General features: G+C 44.7%; 1 protein-coding gene across 1 annotated transcript in view; it reads right to left on the bottom strand.

The window, feature by feature from the left end:
* ATF6 (activating transcription factor 6) overlaps window positions 1-18372 on the bottom strand; it is a 222536-nt gene that overhangs the window by 53972 nt on the left and 150192 nt on the right. Inside the window, exons 13-14 of the mRNA XM_082265424.1 lie at window positions 8636-8700; window positions 5841-5949 (exon numbers count right to left, since the gene is read on the bottom strand). Coding sequence (XP_082121550.1) covers window positions 5841-5949; window positions 8636-8700 — 174 coding nt within the window. The remainder of the gene's footprint in view (window positions 1-5840; window positions 5950-8635; window positions 8701-18372) is intronic.

Genomic DNA, 18372 nt, shown 5'->3' with positions numbered 1-18372 from the left:
TTACTGCAGTAGTTGCAATGAGAGCCCTACTGCAGAGGTAGTCCACTGACTCCAATCCACTGTCTAGCTGTTGCCTAGTTTTTTTTTCCTAGCAGTTTAGCACTAACTGCAGTAGTTGAAGTGAGTGCCATACTGCAGAGGTAGTCCAATGACTCCAATCCACTGTCCAGCTGTTGCCTAGTTTTTTTCTAGCAGTTTTGCACTGACTGCAGTAGTTGCAGTGAGTGCCATACTGCAGAGGTAATCCACTGACTCCAGTCCAATCCACTGTGTAGCTGTTGTGTTGCCTAGCTTTATTCCTAGCAGTTTTGCACTGACTGCACTGCAGTAGTGATTTACAATTATTGCAGTGATTGAGTGCACTACTGCAGCAGTTTATTATGCATTAATGCACAATCAGAATGATGTAAAACTAAATATCCCTGCAATTGAAGTTTTCCTATCAGTTCTCATGCAGTTAAGGCGTGAAGAACGAGCCCTTAATGTTAAAATTGTTAAAAAAGTTTGATATGTTCAGTAACAGATTTGTGTCCAAATTTGTGTTTATTTTGCAAAATTTTAAATGTTCAAAAATATCGGCCGATACCGATATGCGATGGCAAAAATATTGGTATCGTCAACAAAAAAACGATATCGGTCGATCACTAGCCTTTACCCTCAGCTTCTAGCAAGGCAGTGGTCGTCTTGGAGGTGTGTTTTGAGGTTGTTATACTGGAATATTGCCCTGCAGCCCAGTCCCCGAAAGGAGGGGATCATGGTCTGCTTCAGTATGTCACAGTACATGTTGGCATTCATAATTCCCTCAATGAACTGTAGCTACCTTGTACCGGCAGCACTCATGCAGCCCCCGAGCAGGACACTCCCACCACCATGCCTGACTGTAGGCAAAACACACTCGTCTTTGTACTCCTCCCCTGGTTGCTGCCATACACGCTTGACACTATGTGAACCAAATAAATTTATCTTGGTGTCATCAGACCACATGCCACGGCTCCAGTAATTCATGTCCTTAGTCTGCTTATCTACAGCAAACTGTTTGCGAGCTTTCTTGTGTATCCTCTTTAGAAGAGGCTTCCTTCTGGGACAACAGCCATGAAGACCAATTAGATGCAGTGTGCGGCGTATGGTCTGAGCACTGACAGGCTGACCCCCCACCCCTTCAACCTCTGCAGCAATGCAGGCAGCACTCATATGTCTATTTCCCAATGACAACCTCTGGGTAGGACGCTGAGCATGTGCACTCAACTTCTTTGGTCGACCATGGGGCGGCCTGTTCTGAGTGGAACCTGTCTTGTTAAACCGCTGTAAACCGTGCTGCAGCTCAGTTTCAGGGTCTTGACAATCTTCTTATAGCCTAGGCCATCTTTATGTAGAGCAACAATTCTTTTTTCAGATCATCAGAGAGTTCTTTGCAATGAGGTGCCATTCTGAACTTCTGTGACCAGTATGAGAGAGTGAAAGCGATGACACCAAATTTAACACACCTGTTCCCCATTCACACCTGAGACCTTGTAACAATAAAAAGTCACATGACTCTGGGGAGGGAAAATGGCTAATTGGGCCCAATTTTGACATTTTCACTTAGGGGTGTACTCCCTTTTGTTGCCAGCGGTTTAAACATTAATGGCCGTGTGTTGAGGTATTTTGAGGGGACAGCAAATTTACACATATACAAGCTGTAAATTCACTACTTTACATTGTAGTAAAGTGTAATTTCTTCAGTATTGTTACATCAAAAGCTATAATAAAATATTTACAAAAACACACACACACACACATACATATATATATATATATATATATATACACACATACATACACACTGTTGTGCAAAAGTTTTAGGCAGGTGTACAAAACAAATGCTGTGATTTAGGCATGCTTTCAGTAATAGAAGTGTTAATAGTTAATTTAACAATTAACAAAATGGGAAGCAAATGAACAGAAGAGAAATCGTGATCAAATCAAGATTTTGTGTGACCACCCCCTTGTCTTCAAAACAGCATCAGTTCTAGGTACACTTGTTTTTTAACGAACTTCACAGGTAGGTTGTTCCAAACAACTTGGAGGAGAACTACCCACAGATCTTCTCCCAGACAGATTTGATGATTTTGAGATCAAGGCTCTCTGTGGGCCAACCATCACTTCCAAAACCCCTTGTACTTTTCACTGAAGATCATTCTTAATGACCGTGGCTGTATGTTTGGGGTTGTTGTCCTGCTGCAGAATAAATTTGGGCCAATTACACACCTTCCTGATGGTATGGAATGATGGAGAAGTATCTGCCTGTATTTCTCAGCACTGAGGACACCTTTGATCCTGACCAAATCTCCCAACTCTGTTTGCAAAAATGCAGCCCCAGATTTGAGAGGAAACTCGACTATGCGTCACTGTTGCCTGCCTCATTATTGTAAAGCTCTCCAGCCCTACAGCGAACAAACTGCCTCGTGCTTCGGCCAAATATTTCAAATTTTGACTCATTAGTCAAGAGTACTTGCTATTATTCTGCATCACAGTTCCTATGTTTTCATGCATAGTTGGGTCTCTTAGCCTTGTCTCCACTTTGGAGGTGTGGCTTTTTGGCCACAATTCTTCCATGATAACTTCTGGCCATACCAGGGAAAACGTTCTACTAACCTGTGGACACTCAGGATCAGGTGGGGGTTGGAATCAACGTTTGAGTAAAAAAATGAATTTTTGCCTTACCATGAAAATCCCTTTTCCTGAGGTTCACAGGCAGACACAGCTCCATGTCTTCTAGACCCTTGGGCTTATGCTGCTCTCTCTTCAGGAATAGGACTAGGCGGAAACAATTTTGGCTATGCCCCTGAGGCAGAACCAGGGGGTATACACCATCAGTTCCTGCTATAGGACTTCAGTTTGTAACAACCAGTGTCAGAAGAATACATAACACAACCCAACAGAAGGGTGGGTGCTGTGTCCATCAGTGAACCTCAGGGAAAAGGATTTTAAAGAAAAGACAAAAATCCAGTTCTCTTTCATTCACTGAAGGACACAGCGCCATGTCTTCTAGATCCTTGGGATGTCCCAAAGCAGTATCAACATGAGGGGTGTGAAAAAAATGGAGGAAAGGATCAAAACTCTATGTTGTAGCCGAACCGAATCAACTCACGGACCCATTTGTCCTGAATGAGCAAGATCCAAGGGTTCGGAAAGAAGCGGGTGAGGGTGCCCCTTCAGGCTGGAGAAGGCTTGTCTGTGGAACCAGTAGGGCCCACTTTTGACTTACCATTCCAGGGTCTCTTGGAGCCTCCCGCAAAGTTAGGGTGGATCTCGAGACCTTTTCCTGCGATCCAGACAGACAAAAAGGCCACTTATGAGCCGAGAAAAAAGAACCATATTTATGACAAGGTTTCTTGCCCTTAGCTACCTGCGGAAGTTAAAGTACTCTTACCTCCCTTAAGTCCCTTGATGATCTCTTCCATAGAGGCACCAAACGGTCACCTACAAAAGGTAGATCAGTCAGCACCTTTTTAGAAGCCTGGTCAGCCGACCAGTACTTTAAACAAATCATGCGGCGAAGAATCACTGCCATCACGGATATCCTGCCAGCCAAGGGGGCCGCATCTAAAGACATCACAGATGTACTGTAGCCCCTGGATCAAGTGATCCGCCAGCTCCGCCCCCCCACCAGATCCTGGCGTAAAATTTTTGCACATTTCGTTAAGGTCTGAGATACCAAGGTGATAGCAAAGCACCAGCCTTAACATTGAACCTGCCACAGTGAAAAGGTTAATGGACCACTGGACTCCAGGGAAGTAATAGTCCACTAGGGGGGAGCCCCCCAGGGACTCCCCCACAGTACAAAAAATGCAGGCACCCCTAAAATAGGACCGTCAGCGGCACACTTCCTCCGCCCCAACACCAATTCAGCCCCCCACCTCAAAAAAAACCCAAGCAACCCAAAAGGGGACTAGGGGAAGGGACAGGGTAGGGGGACCAATGCAGGGGGAACCCCCCTAGGGAGAGGGGGGTAAAACATGAGGGGAGGAAGGACACAGGAGGGGCCTACCTTCCCCAGGGAGGGCCCTCGACCACCCCAGCAATTCCCAGAGAAAAGAGGGGGGACACTACTCACCACACCTAGGCATTAGGCTGGCACCACTCCCTGCAGTCTACCACACTATCTTGGAATGGGGTTGCTGCAGTCAGAGGTACGCTGTGACTCTGATCCTGACTGCTGTCGTGACCAGGTCTACGCGACCTTGCGAGGTGTTTAACTCGCCGGCCAGCCCCCGTCCAGTGGAGCTATGTCGCGGCCAACCTAGCTAATAGTTGGGTGGCGCTCGTAGGCCAGACTGAGAAGACCATAAGGATCTTTTATATCTAGTGCATCACCCAGTCCAGCTGTTGATTATAGTTCACACAGGTACAGAAAATAAGAAAGAAAAAAGTTCCATTTAAAAAGGAAAAAATACCAGGACCGCAGATCCCAACAGGGAGCCAGGTCCTTACTCCTGACTAGGCAGAAAAAAACTGAAGTCCTATAGCAGGAAGTGATAGTATACCCCCCTGGGATTGTCTCAGGGGGTAGCCAAAGTTGTTTCTGCCTAGTCCTACTCCTGAAGAGAGAGCAGAATAAGCCCAAGGGTCTAGAAGACATGGAGCTGTGTCCGTCAGTGAACGAAAGAGAACCCGCTTTTTCAAGTGAGACCCACCTAAAGGTGGAGCTGAAGGTTTGTTAGCAGAAATTATTTTCTTGCATTATGTGTACTGATGTTTGGTAATTCCTGTAATATTACCCCCGGATCATCTCCCTGCTCAAATGAAAATGCATATGTTGCTTGTAGCCGAGAGTTTGTCTTTGTCTAGATAGAGGAACTGAGGGAAGATCGTGTGCATGTACTCTGTTGTACTGTTTTGTCTGTGTATGTTGCTTTCTTTCATAAATATATGAAAATCAAAATGTTAGCTGTTTGCAGTGCTCTCTATTTACTTATAGATTATCCCTGGGTCTTTTTTGAGGAATTCCAATATATGGTTACCTTTTGTTCTACAATTTTTTTATGTGCTTTGAATTCTCCGCCTGGGAGAGGCCTTGCTGATGCAGTGCAACTCTACTATGTGCCTTGTTGTTGTGCCCTGTCTTGCCATGGTGCATGACCTGTGACATGAAACCATCTTCCACAACCTCATCTTAGTAGCAGAGTTTCGCTGTTCCTCACCAAGTTTTAAGCCTCCTACACAGTTGTTTCTGTTAACGTCTGTTTCAACCTTCATATGAAATTGATGATCATTAGCACCTGCTTGGTATAATTGGCCAATCATACACCTAACACTAATCCTACAAAATCCCTGGCTTTGTGTAAGTGTAAGAAATGATACTGGCATGAAGTAAAAGGAAAGTCACACCAAATATTGATTGGATTTAGATTTTTCTTCTGTTGACTCACTTTGCATTTTGTAAATTGAGAATAAACAAGTAAATTATATATTTTTGATAGCATTCTTACTTTACATAATTTCTTCACACCTTCTTATCCAGCCCCAAGTCATTTATTTTTCAGTAAACGAAAAAGATTAAATATAGATATTTTATATTTTCACATTACCTCCAGCTAGGCAATATCTAGACACTTCCTCACTCATCTGCTTAGTGAGGGAGTGACATCATGGAAAAAGGCGGGCTTTTCTTTTTGCCCTTTCTAATGGTTCTGTTGCGACAAGTTGTTACCGGTGATAAGATTGCAAGTGTGACATAGCCATAAATATAAGCAGCTTGGGGGCATATACTAAACCTCAGTACTGACCAATAAGGCTGTCCATCATATTACTGGGCCAGAATGGAGGGTTAGGACAAAAGAAATTCTATGGAAAATTACCCTGCGGAAAGACACAATATAAAACGTGTCGCCCCTCCTGCGGATGGCTTCCAAAAAGTCTTGGTAGCTCCTTGGTGAGGAGTAATAAATCTGCAGCTCATTTGAGTTCCTAAAAAGAAAAAAAAAAAAAGCAGGAAAAAAGGGTAAACAATTGCACGGTATACAGTAACAAGACACATGACAAACACACATTTGTCAATATATAAAAATAGACTGGCTGCCTTTCCATGCAATTTCTTTTTTTTTAAAGAAAATAATTACTGTGCACCTCATTGTAATACCAGTCTCTCAGCAACCGTTGTTATCCCACATTTCAACCCTTTATCAGCTTGTACTAAACTTGCATAAATAAAAGAAAAGAATAGTTTAGCATGCAGAGTTTTCCTATAAAGAAAGGCCACAGACATTTGTAGACACTGCAAAGACCGTATTTATCAGGCTGCAGAAAAGATTTCCACTGTAGTAAATTGAGACCACAGCCCTGTTGCACCAATACAGATTGCAGGATGTCTGAAGATCACAGCCACAGGGTGTTTTACACTGGACAGACTGCATAGTGAAAATCCTGGGGCTAGCTATAAATGCACTTAACGCCTTCAACTTGCTTCTACATCTAAAATACTCCCAATTCTGAACAATTTTCAACTGCAAGGACTGTAAAGGGCCCAATTTTATCCAGAACTGCCACATTTTAACCAGGGGGTCCTTCAGAGATTGCTGAGGGTCCCCTGAGCAAATGTTACCTCTCAGATTTGTAATCACTGACACCAATGATTCTATTTGCTATCTGTGAGTGGACATTCTTCCCACTGACCACCAATATTTTGAGGCAATTCTTCCCATTGGCCAGCACACTAATGCACAGTGACCTGTAGATATGGCAATTATTTTCTGGAGTTCAACGAGACCTGAAAGTTATTTCAAGAGTCTCTTCATGTTAAAAACTGAGAAAATCACTTCAAGTCCAATGAACGTATGAAAATGTCCTGGATTGAAGTGGTTAAAAAAAAGTTTGTGGCTGTAACAATAAGCTTGGTATGATTTTTTTTTTTTAATCTGGTGATTAGCTGCAAACTGCGGTAATAGGCCAGGATAACTAGATACATCCGTTCCCTGCTCTTCTCTGTGGCTAATGACCGGAGAAGTGTTGATGATTTTGTCACTTTGGTTTTCAGAGCAGTCATGCTTTGGCTGCCACCCCCGATGCTTCCAAAAAGAGGACTTGTCATCTGCGCACTGCTATTACACAGGGGGCCTGTTAGCCCCCTTGTGATTGCAATAACTTAAAAAAAAATTAAAAATATAAAAAAAAACAAAAAAATTTTGTAAAATGTGTTTTTTTTTTTTCTGAAAATTTTAGTCTGATAAATGGCTGTGCAAAAATCAGGTCACACGCTGATTTTAATGTGTGAGAAAGATTAAAAAATTGCCCAGAACAGCAAGTGCTTAAATATAAGTTTTGAACGGTCTTCGTTCTTTTGTTCTGTCTTGCATTTTTCAGAGTTTTGTAGTGCCTCTTGGACAATCTGCCCTAGTGATTTTTCAAACCACACATTAAAACTGATAGCAGAAGTAGAATGAATGTCAACTGTCAACAAAAAGTCTCCTTGGAGAATCAAAATAGATCAACAGAACACTACTTGAAAACAGCGTAAGTGTATTCAGAGAAACAGCATGGTATACAGTGTGATGCCTGTGAAAATGTAGACGTTTAAAAGTTGTAAGAGGAAAACCTGGATGACAAGAATATTCATTTTACCAACAGTAGGCACAAATGCATTTCAAGCAACTGTTCATGTGTTTTGTATGCCTAGAATTAGGTTCTAGGCCAGGGGTGCTCAATATTTTGAAAAGCAAGGGCCATTTAAGTGATTTGGTAACTAGGTGAAGGCCATAATGTACTATGGGGTTTTACCCCCCCCCCCAACAAACCGCAAACATAACAAACCTTTACTGGGATGAGCCCCATATAATGCTGCTTTCAAACTGATGTGCTTTGGTTTACTTGCGGGTTAGCTGCACTGAGCTATAGACCTCTATTACATCTTGTGGGTGTACAAGATTACATCTTGAGGGCACCAAACCCGCAGGATATAATAAAAGTTTATGCATACAGCTAACCCACATGCGCACTGCGCTGTACCTGCGGATCAATGTGAAAGCTGCCTAATAACCCTTTTTTCTTTATAAATTCTAATATGCCCATTGCAAAAGTGCAGTGTATGTGAGGTTTATTACCCTGACCTTTTCCGCCTTCTGCTGGCATCACTCTCCAGGCTGCTAAAAAGGTCCCAGGTGAAGTGCACTTGGTATCACTCTGCCTGGGACAGGAGTCAGTGCTATAGAGGATGCATCGGCTTATGCTCATTCCACTGCTGGAGCCAGCTTCATGCACTCTAATGCTCTGGGACGGCAAGTTAGCAACTCATTGATCACGATCTGGGCTTGCAGGCCTTTAATCCCAGAGCATGGCAATGCACTAACATGGTTTGTGGTTGCGGTCCAAGGGTTGAGCACCCCTGTTCTAGATCATGCTAACTACAACAGTGTTATTTGTCATTGTTACCCTCACAATGTATTTGCCAGGGCCAGATTTCGCTTTGCTTTTTTTTTTTTTTTTACAGCCTCAACTAGAGCAATTATGACATGTTATGACACACACACACACACACACACACACACACACACACACACACTGTATTTATATGTATATAATATCTAGATACTATAGTAACACTTGTAATAAAAAAACAACAACAACGCCACAAACTTTTGATTCTGATGCAAAAACTTACTTTAAGCTTGTATCTGTATATTGCATTGTTACTAGTTGTGATTCATCACCTTTGCCATCTTGCTTCTACACAAGACAAAAGAAAAGTTAGAATTCAAGAACTATTATTTAAAAGCCAACTCTAGGAAAAGTTTAATTCTCCCCTGCAATGAGGAAAAGTTTAATTCTTCCCTGCAATGGTTAACTGCTTCCATACTGGGCAAATTCTGTCATTCCTCTCCTACATGTAAAAACTAAATTTTTTGCTAGTAAATTACTCAGTAGAGACCCTAGGGGAAAAAATGGTAGTCATTGCAATTTTTTGTCACACGTTTTTTGCGCAGCAATTTTTCAAATGCGATTTTTTATGAATGAAAAAAAAATAAAATACCGTAAAGTTCCCCAATTTTTTTGTAGAACGTAAAAGATGTTACGCAGAGTAAATAGTTACTAACCTGTCATGCTTTAAAATAGCGCACACAAACTTTGGTACTTAAACATCTCCATAGGCTACTCTTTAAAATTTTTTTACAGGTTACCAGTTTAGAGTTACAGGTCTTGTGCTGGAATGGTTTTCTCTCCCTCCAACATTCGCAGTGATACCTCATGTGTGATTTGAACGTTGTTTACATATGCGGATGCGACCTACAAATGCCTTCGCTTCTGCATGTGAGCACGAGGGAACAGGGGCGCTTTAAATTTATTTTTTTATTATGGATTATTTTATTTAAAAAAATGTAATTTTTAAACTTTCCCTTAATTTTAATTTTTTTTTATCACTTTTATTCCTATTACAAGAAATGTACACATCATAGGATTAGGGCCTGACAGGTCCTCTTTATGCAGAGACCTGGGTTCTATAAGACTAAAAAAGGGGTCTCAAAAAAAGAAGATCTCAGGCTTTCCAGCGAAACACACAGCAGTGTTTACAAATGCCGGGGTCGGGCGTGACGTCATAATGTCGCACCCAGCCTCAGAGAGTAATAGAGATGACCGGGACCGTCTGGTGCTCCGTCAGCTCTATGGCAAACTTCTGCCGGCAGCAGATTCCACGCACGAGCAAGCGAGTAGAAGCACAGTCCCCTCCCGCTGCTTGTAAAAACAAACAGTTCAGCCCCCCTAGGATTGTTTTGACGGTGCAGGGAATGGCCGACAGAAAAAAAAAAAAAGATATCTGAAGAATGCCTGTAGCTGCAGGCATCATTCAGATATCTCTCCAGGGCTGCAGCTAACAATTATTGTCATAATCGATTAGTTGGCCGATTATGGTTTTGATTAATCGGATAAGAACCCTAAAAAAAAAAAAAAAAGTGTGGTGTAAAATTTAGGTTATATGTAAAGTTTTTTTAAAAAAAAGGCAATTTATTCTTAAATATCTATATGCAGTGGTAAATCTAAATAACCAACTATATGGTTAGGGAGCAAAATCTCTAATCCTCGAATAACAAACAAGAGATGTAGTGTATATACTATTAGAGGTTGAATCTGGTAAATATCATTACATTCCGAGATCAAATTTTTTTTATTTAAAGAAAAAAAAAAAAGACATAATATATCATAGTTTCATCTGGAAATCGTCAGACTCCCTTGTCATAGGCAGGTGTCTTGATAAAAGCTACCTGCCCCTGCCATCACTTATGCTGGCCATACAAAAATTATGTCTTCCTTCAAGAATGGATTTTTGTAAAATCTTACCGTAAAATCCTTTTCTCTTAAGCTCATTGACAGACGTAGTCCTCGTTGATTAATAACAACTCGGGTTATACTGCCCTCTACAGGAGTAGGACTAGACAGGAAAGAAAACGTTCTGGCCACACCCTAGGGGCAGTCCCAGAGGGTATATCCTCTCACTTCCTGCTACAGGATGTCAGTTTTTTTCTGTCTAGTTAGGAGTAAGGACCTAGATGCCTTGCTAGGATCTTCGGTCCTGGCAGGATTTTTTTCTTAGATTTTTTTAGACAGCTTTTTTCTCCAGTGTTCCTGTGAGATCTTCAAGCAAGAAAGCTGGAACTGGGCGACGGGCTGGATGTTGAGATCCAGTGGTCACCCCAGTTCAGCCTACGAGCGCGTGCAGGCCATAGCTCCGCGCTGGGTCGGCCGCGACATAGTCCCATTGGAGGGACTGACCTTGCGAGTTAAACGTCTCGCTTGGACGCCAGGAACCAGAGAGTCAAGGCGTCCGGATTGGTCGACAGCCCCCCACTTCGGTGGAGAGGGTACTGTGAAGAGAGGGTGCCACTGGACGGGGACTGACCCTGCAAGTTAAACGTCTCGCTTAAACGCCAATGACCATGAGTCACGGCGTCCATATTGGTCGACAGCCCTCCCACCCCGGTGGAGAGGGGTACTGTCAGGAGTTGGCGCCCGCCTGGTTCCGGTATGGTGAGTAGTATGTTCCCCCTTTTCCCCCTGACGGGTTTGTGGTGAATGCGGGCCCCTCTCTGAAATGGTAAGGATGGGTCTCCCCTCTATCTTATAACATGTCACAGATCCCCCTATTTGAGTGTGATTTTTGTGAACAAGAAACCAGGAGGCTTGGTTTGGGAGCTGACAATCTATGACAATGTCATTTCAAAACTGTAAAGATGACTGAAGTCAGTGGCAGTACTAGAATATTACTGTGGTAGCATAAGGTATCCTACCTGTCAGAGGTGTTCACAGGTTGATGTCTATGCATGTATAACTGCAGTCCAGATCGCATTCCTCCAGCAAGGGCAGGCTGCCTTCCGACGGCCCACGGACCGCATGCGGCCCGCCAGGGTCCGGTACCGCCGGCCAGGCTGATCACCATCCAGGGTGACTTTGGGGGGGCCGATGCACTCCCGCAGGCCGCTAGGCCGAATACAGCATCCCGCATGCCGCTGCTAAGCCGCCGCTATCCTAACAGGCCGCCGCCATTGACAGAGACAGAGAAATTTTTTTTAGGAATGTTCGTTCGATTTTCGAATCGTTAGTGGAGTCAAATCAACGTTTGTTTTTGGCCACAGTGACGAGGAAATTTGAAGGAGCAGAATAGAGAAAATCTCTTGGTTAAAGGAATTTTCAGATAGTGTGTGTGGTTTTAGTTCACAAATTACATTAATTTTAAAACTGAATGTTAAAAGCAAATTTCATGCTTCATTCAGCGAATGTACAAAAGATTTTTCTTATATTATCATCCGAAAATCGATAAAGTGTATGGCCAGCATAAGGCTCAGTTCACACCTATGTAGTTTGCTTTTGATCTGATCTGCAGTGCTTTTTGCTGTGCATTTTTGCACATGCTATTTTGCTTTTGCATTTTATTGCTTTTTTTGGCTAGTTTGTTGTTGGGCAGAATAAAAAATGCAAATTGTGGCAAAAACTCACTACATGCTTTTCTGCAGCTACTCCACTGAAATCTATTGAACCAAAAAAGCACAGTTTTTCTTTGAAAAAAGTCCTTGACCCTTTCCAAATATCCAGCCATTGAAAAAAGCATAGATGTGAAAGTGTCCAATAGGAAACCATGTTAAATGAACTGTAGTAGTTTCTGCAAAAAAAAAAAGCACCAAAAATTGCATATGTGTGAACCAAGCCCAAGACATTTAGAAAGCAGAAGCAGGCTTTTTTTCTTGTATCACTGGTCGTAATGGGGGTTAAAAAAAGAAAAAAAAAAACCTAAAATGAGCCCTTTATAGTACAAAAAGATCAGATAATCGCTACTATAAAGGGTTCATTTATACTGTGAAACAGTGAAAGTAATAATATATATCTATAATAATAAATATACCCAGAAGTAGGACATATGGGCATTTTAACTAGGAGTCAGACATTAACCAGTTCTGGACCGGAAGATTTGCCCCCCCTAATGACCAGGCCCTATTTTGCGATTCGGCACTGCATTACTTTAACGGACAATTGCGCAGTCGTGCAACGCTGTACCCAAACAAAATGTATGTCCTTTTTTTCTCACAAATAGAGCTTTCTTTTGGTGGTATTTGATCACCTGTGCGATTTTTATTTTTTGCACTATAAACAAAAAGAGCGACAATTTTGAAGAAAAAAAAAACATTTTTCACGTTCAGCTATATGACATTCTCAAAAAAAAAAAAAATTAATAAATAAAAAAAATGTAAAACTCAAAATTTAACATTTTAGGCCAATTTGTTTTCTGCTACATATTTTTGGTAAAAAAAAAAAAAAAAAAAAAAAAAAAAAAAATCGCAAGTAAGGTGAACAACAGGATAACGCCACTAATTCCAACACCCTGCACGCAGAGGTGATAGCCACCAAAAATGCCACCTTCTGAGAGCGTAAGCAGGGGAATCTCCCGAAGGTTCTCAAAAGGAGGCTTCTGGAGGACCTAAAGCACCAAATTGAGTTCCCCAAGGCGGCAACGGGGACTGCACCATACCAAAATGTCAGACACCCTGAAGAAAGGTACGCACCATGGAATGTGTGGCCAAGGGTCATTGGAAGAAGACCAAAGCGGACACCTGGCTCTTGATGGTACTCAAGGCCGATTTCTGTCCAACCGCTCGTTGAAGGAAGGTCAAAATCAAAGCCACAGAGAAGGAGCGAGGATGAACACCAAGAGACTCGCACCCCGCAATGTACTTCTTCCATGTGCAGTGGTAGATCTTCCTAGAAATAGATTTCCTGGCTTTTAACAGCGTTGGAATCACTGACTCAGATAAACCTCTATCCATCAGCACCTGGCATTCAACAGCCAAGCCATCAAAGCCAGCGACTGTAAAGCAGGATGGAAGATTGGGCCTTGGGACAGCAGATGCTCCCTAAGAGGAAACTTCCAAGGAATGTCAGCGACCAGCCGCACCAGACTGGCGTACCAAGCCCGGCGAGTTCAGTCGGAGCCACTAAGATGACTGGAATCTCTTCTGTTTCGGTCCTGCGTAGAAGCTTTGGCAAAAGCTTGAGAGGAGGAAAGGCGTAAATGAGACGATACTGACCCCCCACGGGGCCACCAGTGCGTCTGTCAGAGGATCCCGTGACTGAGCCAAAAACCTCTGCCCCTTTCTGTTGAGCGGAGACGCCAACAGATCCACCTCAGGGATGCCCCATCAGAGACACAACTGATGAAACGCCTCTGGATGAAGGGACCACTCCCCTTGGTCCAACGCCTGCCGACTGAGGTAATCCGCCTGCCAAATTTCCACTCTGGGAATGTATATGGGGGAAGAGGACTGGAACGAGCCTTTCTGCCCACCTTAGAATGTCGGCTACCTCCCGAGCCACCAGGACACTTTTTTTGCCCCCTTGGCGATTGACATAAGCCACAGCCCTGGCATTCTTGGAATGAATGTGCACTGAACATCCCTGAAGACGATCCATCCAATGGTCCAGGCACAGTCTGATCGCTCGGAGTGTCCAATACAAGGGAAGGAAGGATTTGCTCAGCCGAAGCACCGGAGAAATAAGCCACCATAGTAGGGACTCCTTCGTTCCCCGGCTCAGCCGGATCGGATTGTCCAGAATATCCCTTTGCAGGGACCTAGTATTGAACTGTTGAAACCTAACTGCCTCGAAGGTAGACACCATCAGGCCAAGCACCTACATGCAAGTCCGGAGGGATGACCATCTGCCAGACAGCAGAAGACAAATTGCAGCCTACAATTTCTGAAATTTGTCCAGAGGAAGGAACACTCTGGCTAAAGCAGAGTCAGACCCAGACAGTCCAGCTTTGTGGACGGAACCAGAGGAGATGTCTGAAAATGTATAATCCAGCCGAACTGCAGAGTTCGTATGGTGATTTCCAGGTTTTCCAGAAGAGAAGGAGACTCTGCTCGCAGGAGGAGGTCGTTCAGCCTAGTACCGGGATGCTAACACCGGGGCTAACACTTTTGTGAAGACCCGAGGAACAGAGGCGAGACCAAAGGGTTAAGCCACAAACTGAGAATGTTCCTCTCCCATGGCAAAGTGAAGGAAGTGCTGGTGACCGGCACATATTGGAATGTGAAGGTAAGCATCCTTGATGTCGATAGAGGCAAAAAAAACCCCCTGAAGCAGGGATGCCACCACCATGCAAATAGGCTCCATTCTGAACTTCTGCACCTGCACAAAGCAGTTCAGTGCCTTGAGGTCCAGGCTTGGATGCACCTTGCCTTCCTTCCTGGGAACTGAACAGGTTTGAGTAAAAACCCTGAAAACCTTCCGAAGTCGGAACCGGGACAATCACCCCTTGAAGCAACAGGTCTTGTACAGCCCCAGACAGACCCCTAAAAGGTCCAGGGACAGGCACAAGTTGGAAGAGAGGAACCTTGATTCGGGGACAAGAGTGAAACACAATCTTGTAGCCAGACCGAATGACTGTGGACCCACTTGTACCAGGGAAGTCCACGGACCTGGAAACCAACAAAGACGTTATGATACGAGGGGTGGGGGGGGGGGCGCACCTTCATGCTGAAGGAGCCTTGTCCATGGTCTGGATAAGCCTGCTCTTGACTTGCCAGACCAAGTTCATTTGGATCCTCCGGAAGAGGCCCTGAAAGGCTTTGAGCCCTTGTCAGTCGATCCTAAGGGATGAAAAAACTTCTTATGTGCTGAGGAGCTGAGGAGGAGGGCCCATGTCTATGAAAGGGTTCCTTGCCCTTAGTAGCCTGCGGAAGAAAATTCCTCTTTCCCCCTGTGAGGCCTTTAATGATGTCATCCAGGGTAGCCCCAAATACGCGATCCCCTTGAAAGGGGAGATTAGTCAAAGGCCTTTTTATAAGTCTGATCCGCAGACCAGCATTTAAGCCAAAAGACGTGCCGAAGGACCACTACCGAAACAGAGAGCCGAGTCACTAGGGGAGCTGCATCCAAAGAGGCATCACAGATAAACTGCAGCCCCTGGACCAGCTGGGTCCACCAGCTCAGGGAAAGCAGGGGGGAGCTGTTCTTCTTGGTCACGGCATAAGGGCTTAGCCCACTCGGTCAGAGTTTGCGACACCAGGGCAATGGCCTCCGTGCCGAACCAGCCAGAGTGTACACATTGCGGACCACAGCCTCCGCTAGGGTCCACCAGCGGGGAACAGTCCACTTCTTAATAAGGGACTTCTCATAGGGGTAATGCCTAGTAAATCTTAATAGCCCCAAGGGGACGCTTTGGTAGGCGGGGAAAGTTACCACCTTTGCTGTTCTGGATGGCTTGTGAGTACAAAAGGAAACCTGTGCCTCCGTCACAGCTGCAGCCTCCATCTTTAAAGGTCTCAGGCATGGATACAATCAATGCGCCAACCAGCGCCTTTTCATGCGTGGTTGCAGATGTGGAGGAATCATCCTCACTAGCTGAGAATATCGGGCGCGAGGCCGCAGACCCAGCAGGGTGACCCACATCTGTGGTGGCCGCATCAGATCCGGGATCTGATGAGACAGATGAGGCAGGGGAAGGCGGGGGGCGCTTTTCGCTAGCCTGTTGCCCGAAAACCACCTCCACCTGGGACACAAAGGACTCCAGGACCGCTGTGAGTGCATCGATGGATGGTTGGGACTCGGAGGGCCCAGAAGCCTGAGAGAGGGGTCAGGTGGGGAGATGTGATCCAAAGACTCCATGAGTCACAAGGGGGGACCCCACAAAAAGTGTAACACACTGCTAAGGGTCAACCCCTACTGCGCTGGCAGCACCACTCGGTCGCCAGGCACAAAAACTAAGCGATCCTCTGTAGCGAGGGACAGAACCCCACCAGACCCACCACCCAGCAGAAAACAGGCACCTGCAGCCACCAGGATAGTCTGCACTCCACGCGCAGCCATTAAGAGATGAAAGGATCCAGGAGTCAGCACCAAAGGGATGAGAAGGGGCTCCCACAGCTGAAATGGCTGCCCACAGGCCTCCACTGTCATGGCCGCTGCTATTTTCAATGGCAAACCACCGCAAAATGGCCGCCGGACTACACAAACATGGCTGCCGTGCATAGAAAAACACAGGCTACAGCAAAATGGCACCCCCACGCAGCACCACAAGGCTTCCAGGGACCCAGGAAGGATCCCTAGGCCTCAAGGACAGACCCAGGCGGGAACCCCCCAAGGTACAACCCCTCCTCCGCACAGCAGATAAGTCTGGTCACCCGTGGCACACCCCTCCCGGCCCCCATCGCTAGCACAGCACCCTGCCCCTCCCCAGGAGGAGGACCAGACCACCCACACAGCCCCAGCATAAGTGGAGGGGGGGTAAGATGGGGGACAGATGAAAGGGAGGGTGCCTGATAGGAAGGAGGGGGATCCCGGAGGTCTAAACGTCCCAAGGAGGGGCCCAAGTCCACCCCAAAACCCTCCAGGGGAGGGGGGGCAGCTGCTCCCCATACCAGGAACCAGGCAGGCACCGCTCCAGACAGAACGCCATCATAACAGGGGGGCTGTCGGCCAGGAGGAACGCTATGACTCAGGCCGAGACCCGGTCGTATGTAACCTCGTGAGGCGTTTAACTCGCAGGCCAGTCCCCGTCCAGTGGGGCTATGTCATGTCTGAGCTAGCACGGAGCTGAGGTGTGCACACGCTCGCTGGCTACCCAGACTAGGGTGACCACTGGATCTAGATTATCCAGCCCGTCGCCCAGTTTGGCGGTTGATTGTAGATCTCAAAGAAACAAAAAAAACCAGGAGAAAACATTTCTATCTAAAAAAATTTGCCAGGACCAGAGATCCCAGCAAGGAACTAGGTCCTTACTTCTGACTAGGCAGAAGGAAAAAAAAAAACTGAGTACCTATAGCAGGGAGAGGGAGTATTACCCCTGGGACTGCCCAAAGGCGTAGCCATATTCTTTTTCTTTCTAGTGTCCTACTCCTGTAGGAGGCAGTATAACCCAATGGTTATGAAGATCAGGAGCTGTGTGTCAATGAACGAAAGAGAAATATCAACTCGAGATGAGGGCTAGTGAGAAAACATCAGTTCGGAGAAAGTTTAAAAAAAAAAAAAGGGGTGGTTACTGGGCCTGGGCAAGAGGAGCTGGGAGTCTTTTGGCCATTTTTCTCTTTTGGGCCACTGGAGTACATTAACTTTTGTACTTCTGTGCACCAGTATCAGCTTACAATGGACTATATTATTAAGTATTATTCAAATTATAAAATCAATATATTTAAATTTAAAGTTTCTCTAGCAGTTCTTACTATAAAAGGGGTAAATATGTGCCTAACTGTGTAATGTGTCTGTTATGTGGTGCTTTGCAAGGATTAAAAAAACAAAGTTCACTATTTGGAACTCTGTTTACAACACTGAGCTCCCATTCCCTGAATGTCTGTGTAGAGACAAAATAGGTTGGGCAGGGCTTGGTTCATGACATCACGCACGCCGATGGGATGTGCCAGTGCAGTTTTCTCTGTATTTGTTGGTCTTTCATCTCCAAATGTAAGCAGTATTTTTTTTTTAAATAAAATGTGAGCAGTATTTTTTCTAAATAAACTTTAAATATATCTAAAGGCAAAACTTTTTTTTTCCGTTTTGGATAGCGTGCAGTGGGATTACAACACTTGTCAGTTTTTATTGCTGTCTGGGCCTCGAAAATCCCTAATTTTGGGTTATCCCCAAAAAAGTAATCGAGGGGAAAAGGTACAATGGAGACACTAATTCTGGTGACCTGCGAGTCCCCAAGGAATTCCATTTTATTTATATGTCTTTTGACAGGTTTTTAAAAGATAGGGCTTCTTTTTATTGAAACTAAATATATATTTTTTGGAGTTAAGCTTTTTGTTTCTTTTCCCATTGTCTGGCACATTTAAAGTCCCTTCCTCACTCGGTGAATGGAGGTGGTCTGCTGTTTCATTTTTTTTTTCCTTTTTATTTATTACAGCCTTCCCCTCTATT

The sequence above is a fragment of the Pelophylax lessonae genome (genome assembly GCF_965119305.1).
Source record: "Pelophylax lessonae genome assembly, chromosome: 8".
In the NCBI taxonomy this organism is placed as follows: domain Eukaryota; kingdom Metazoa; phylum Chordata; class Amphibia; order Anura; family Ranidae; genus Pelophylax; species Pelophylax lessonae.
Note: the sequence above shows the minus strand (reverse complement) of the source record. Positions and strands in the feature narration are given on the sequence as shown.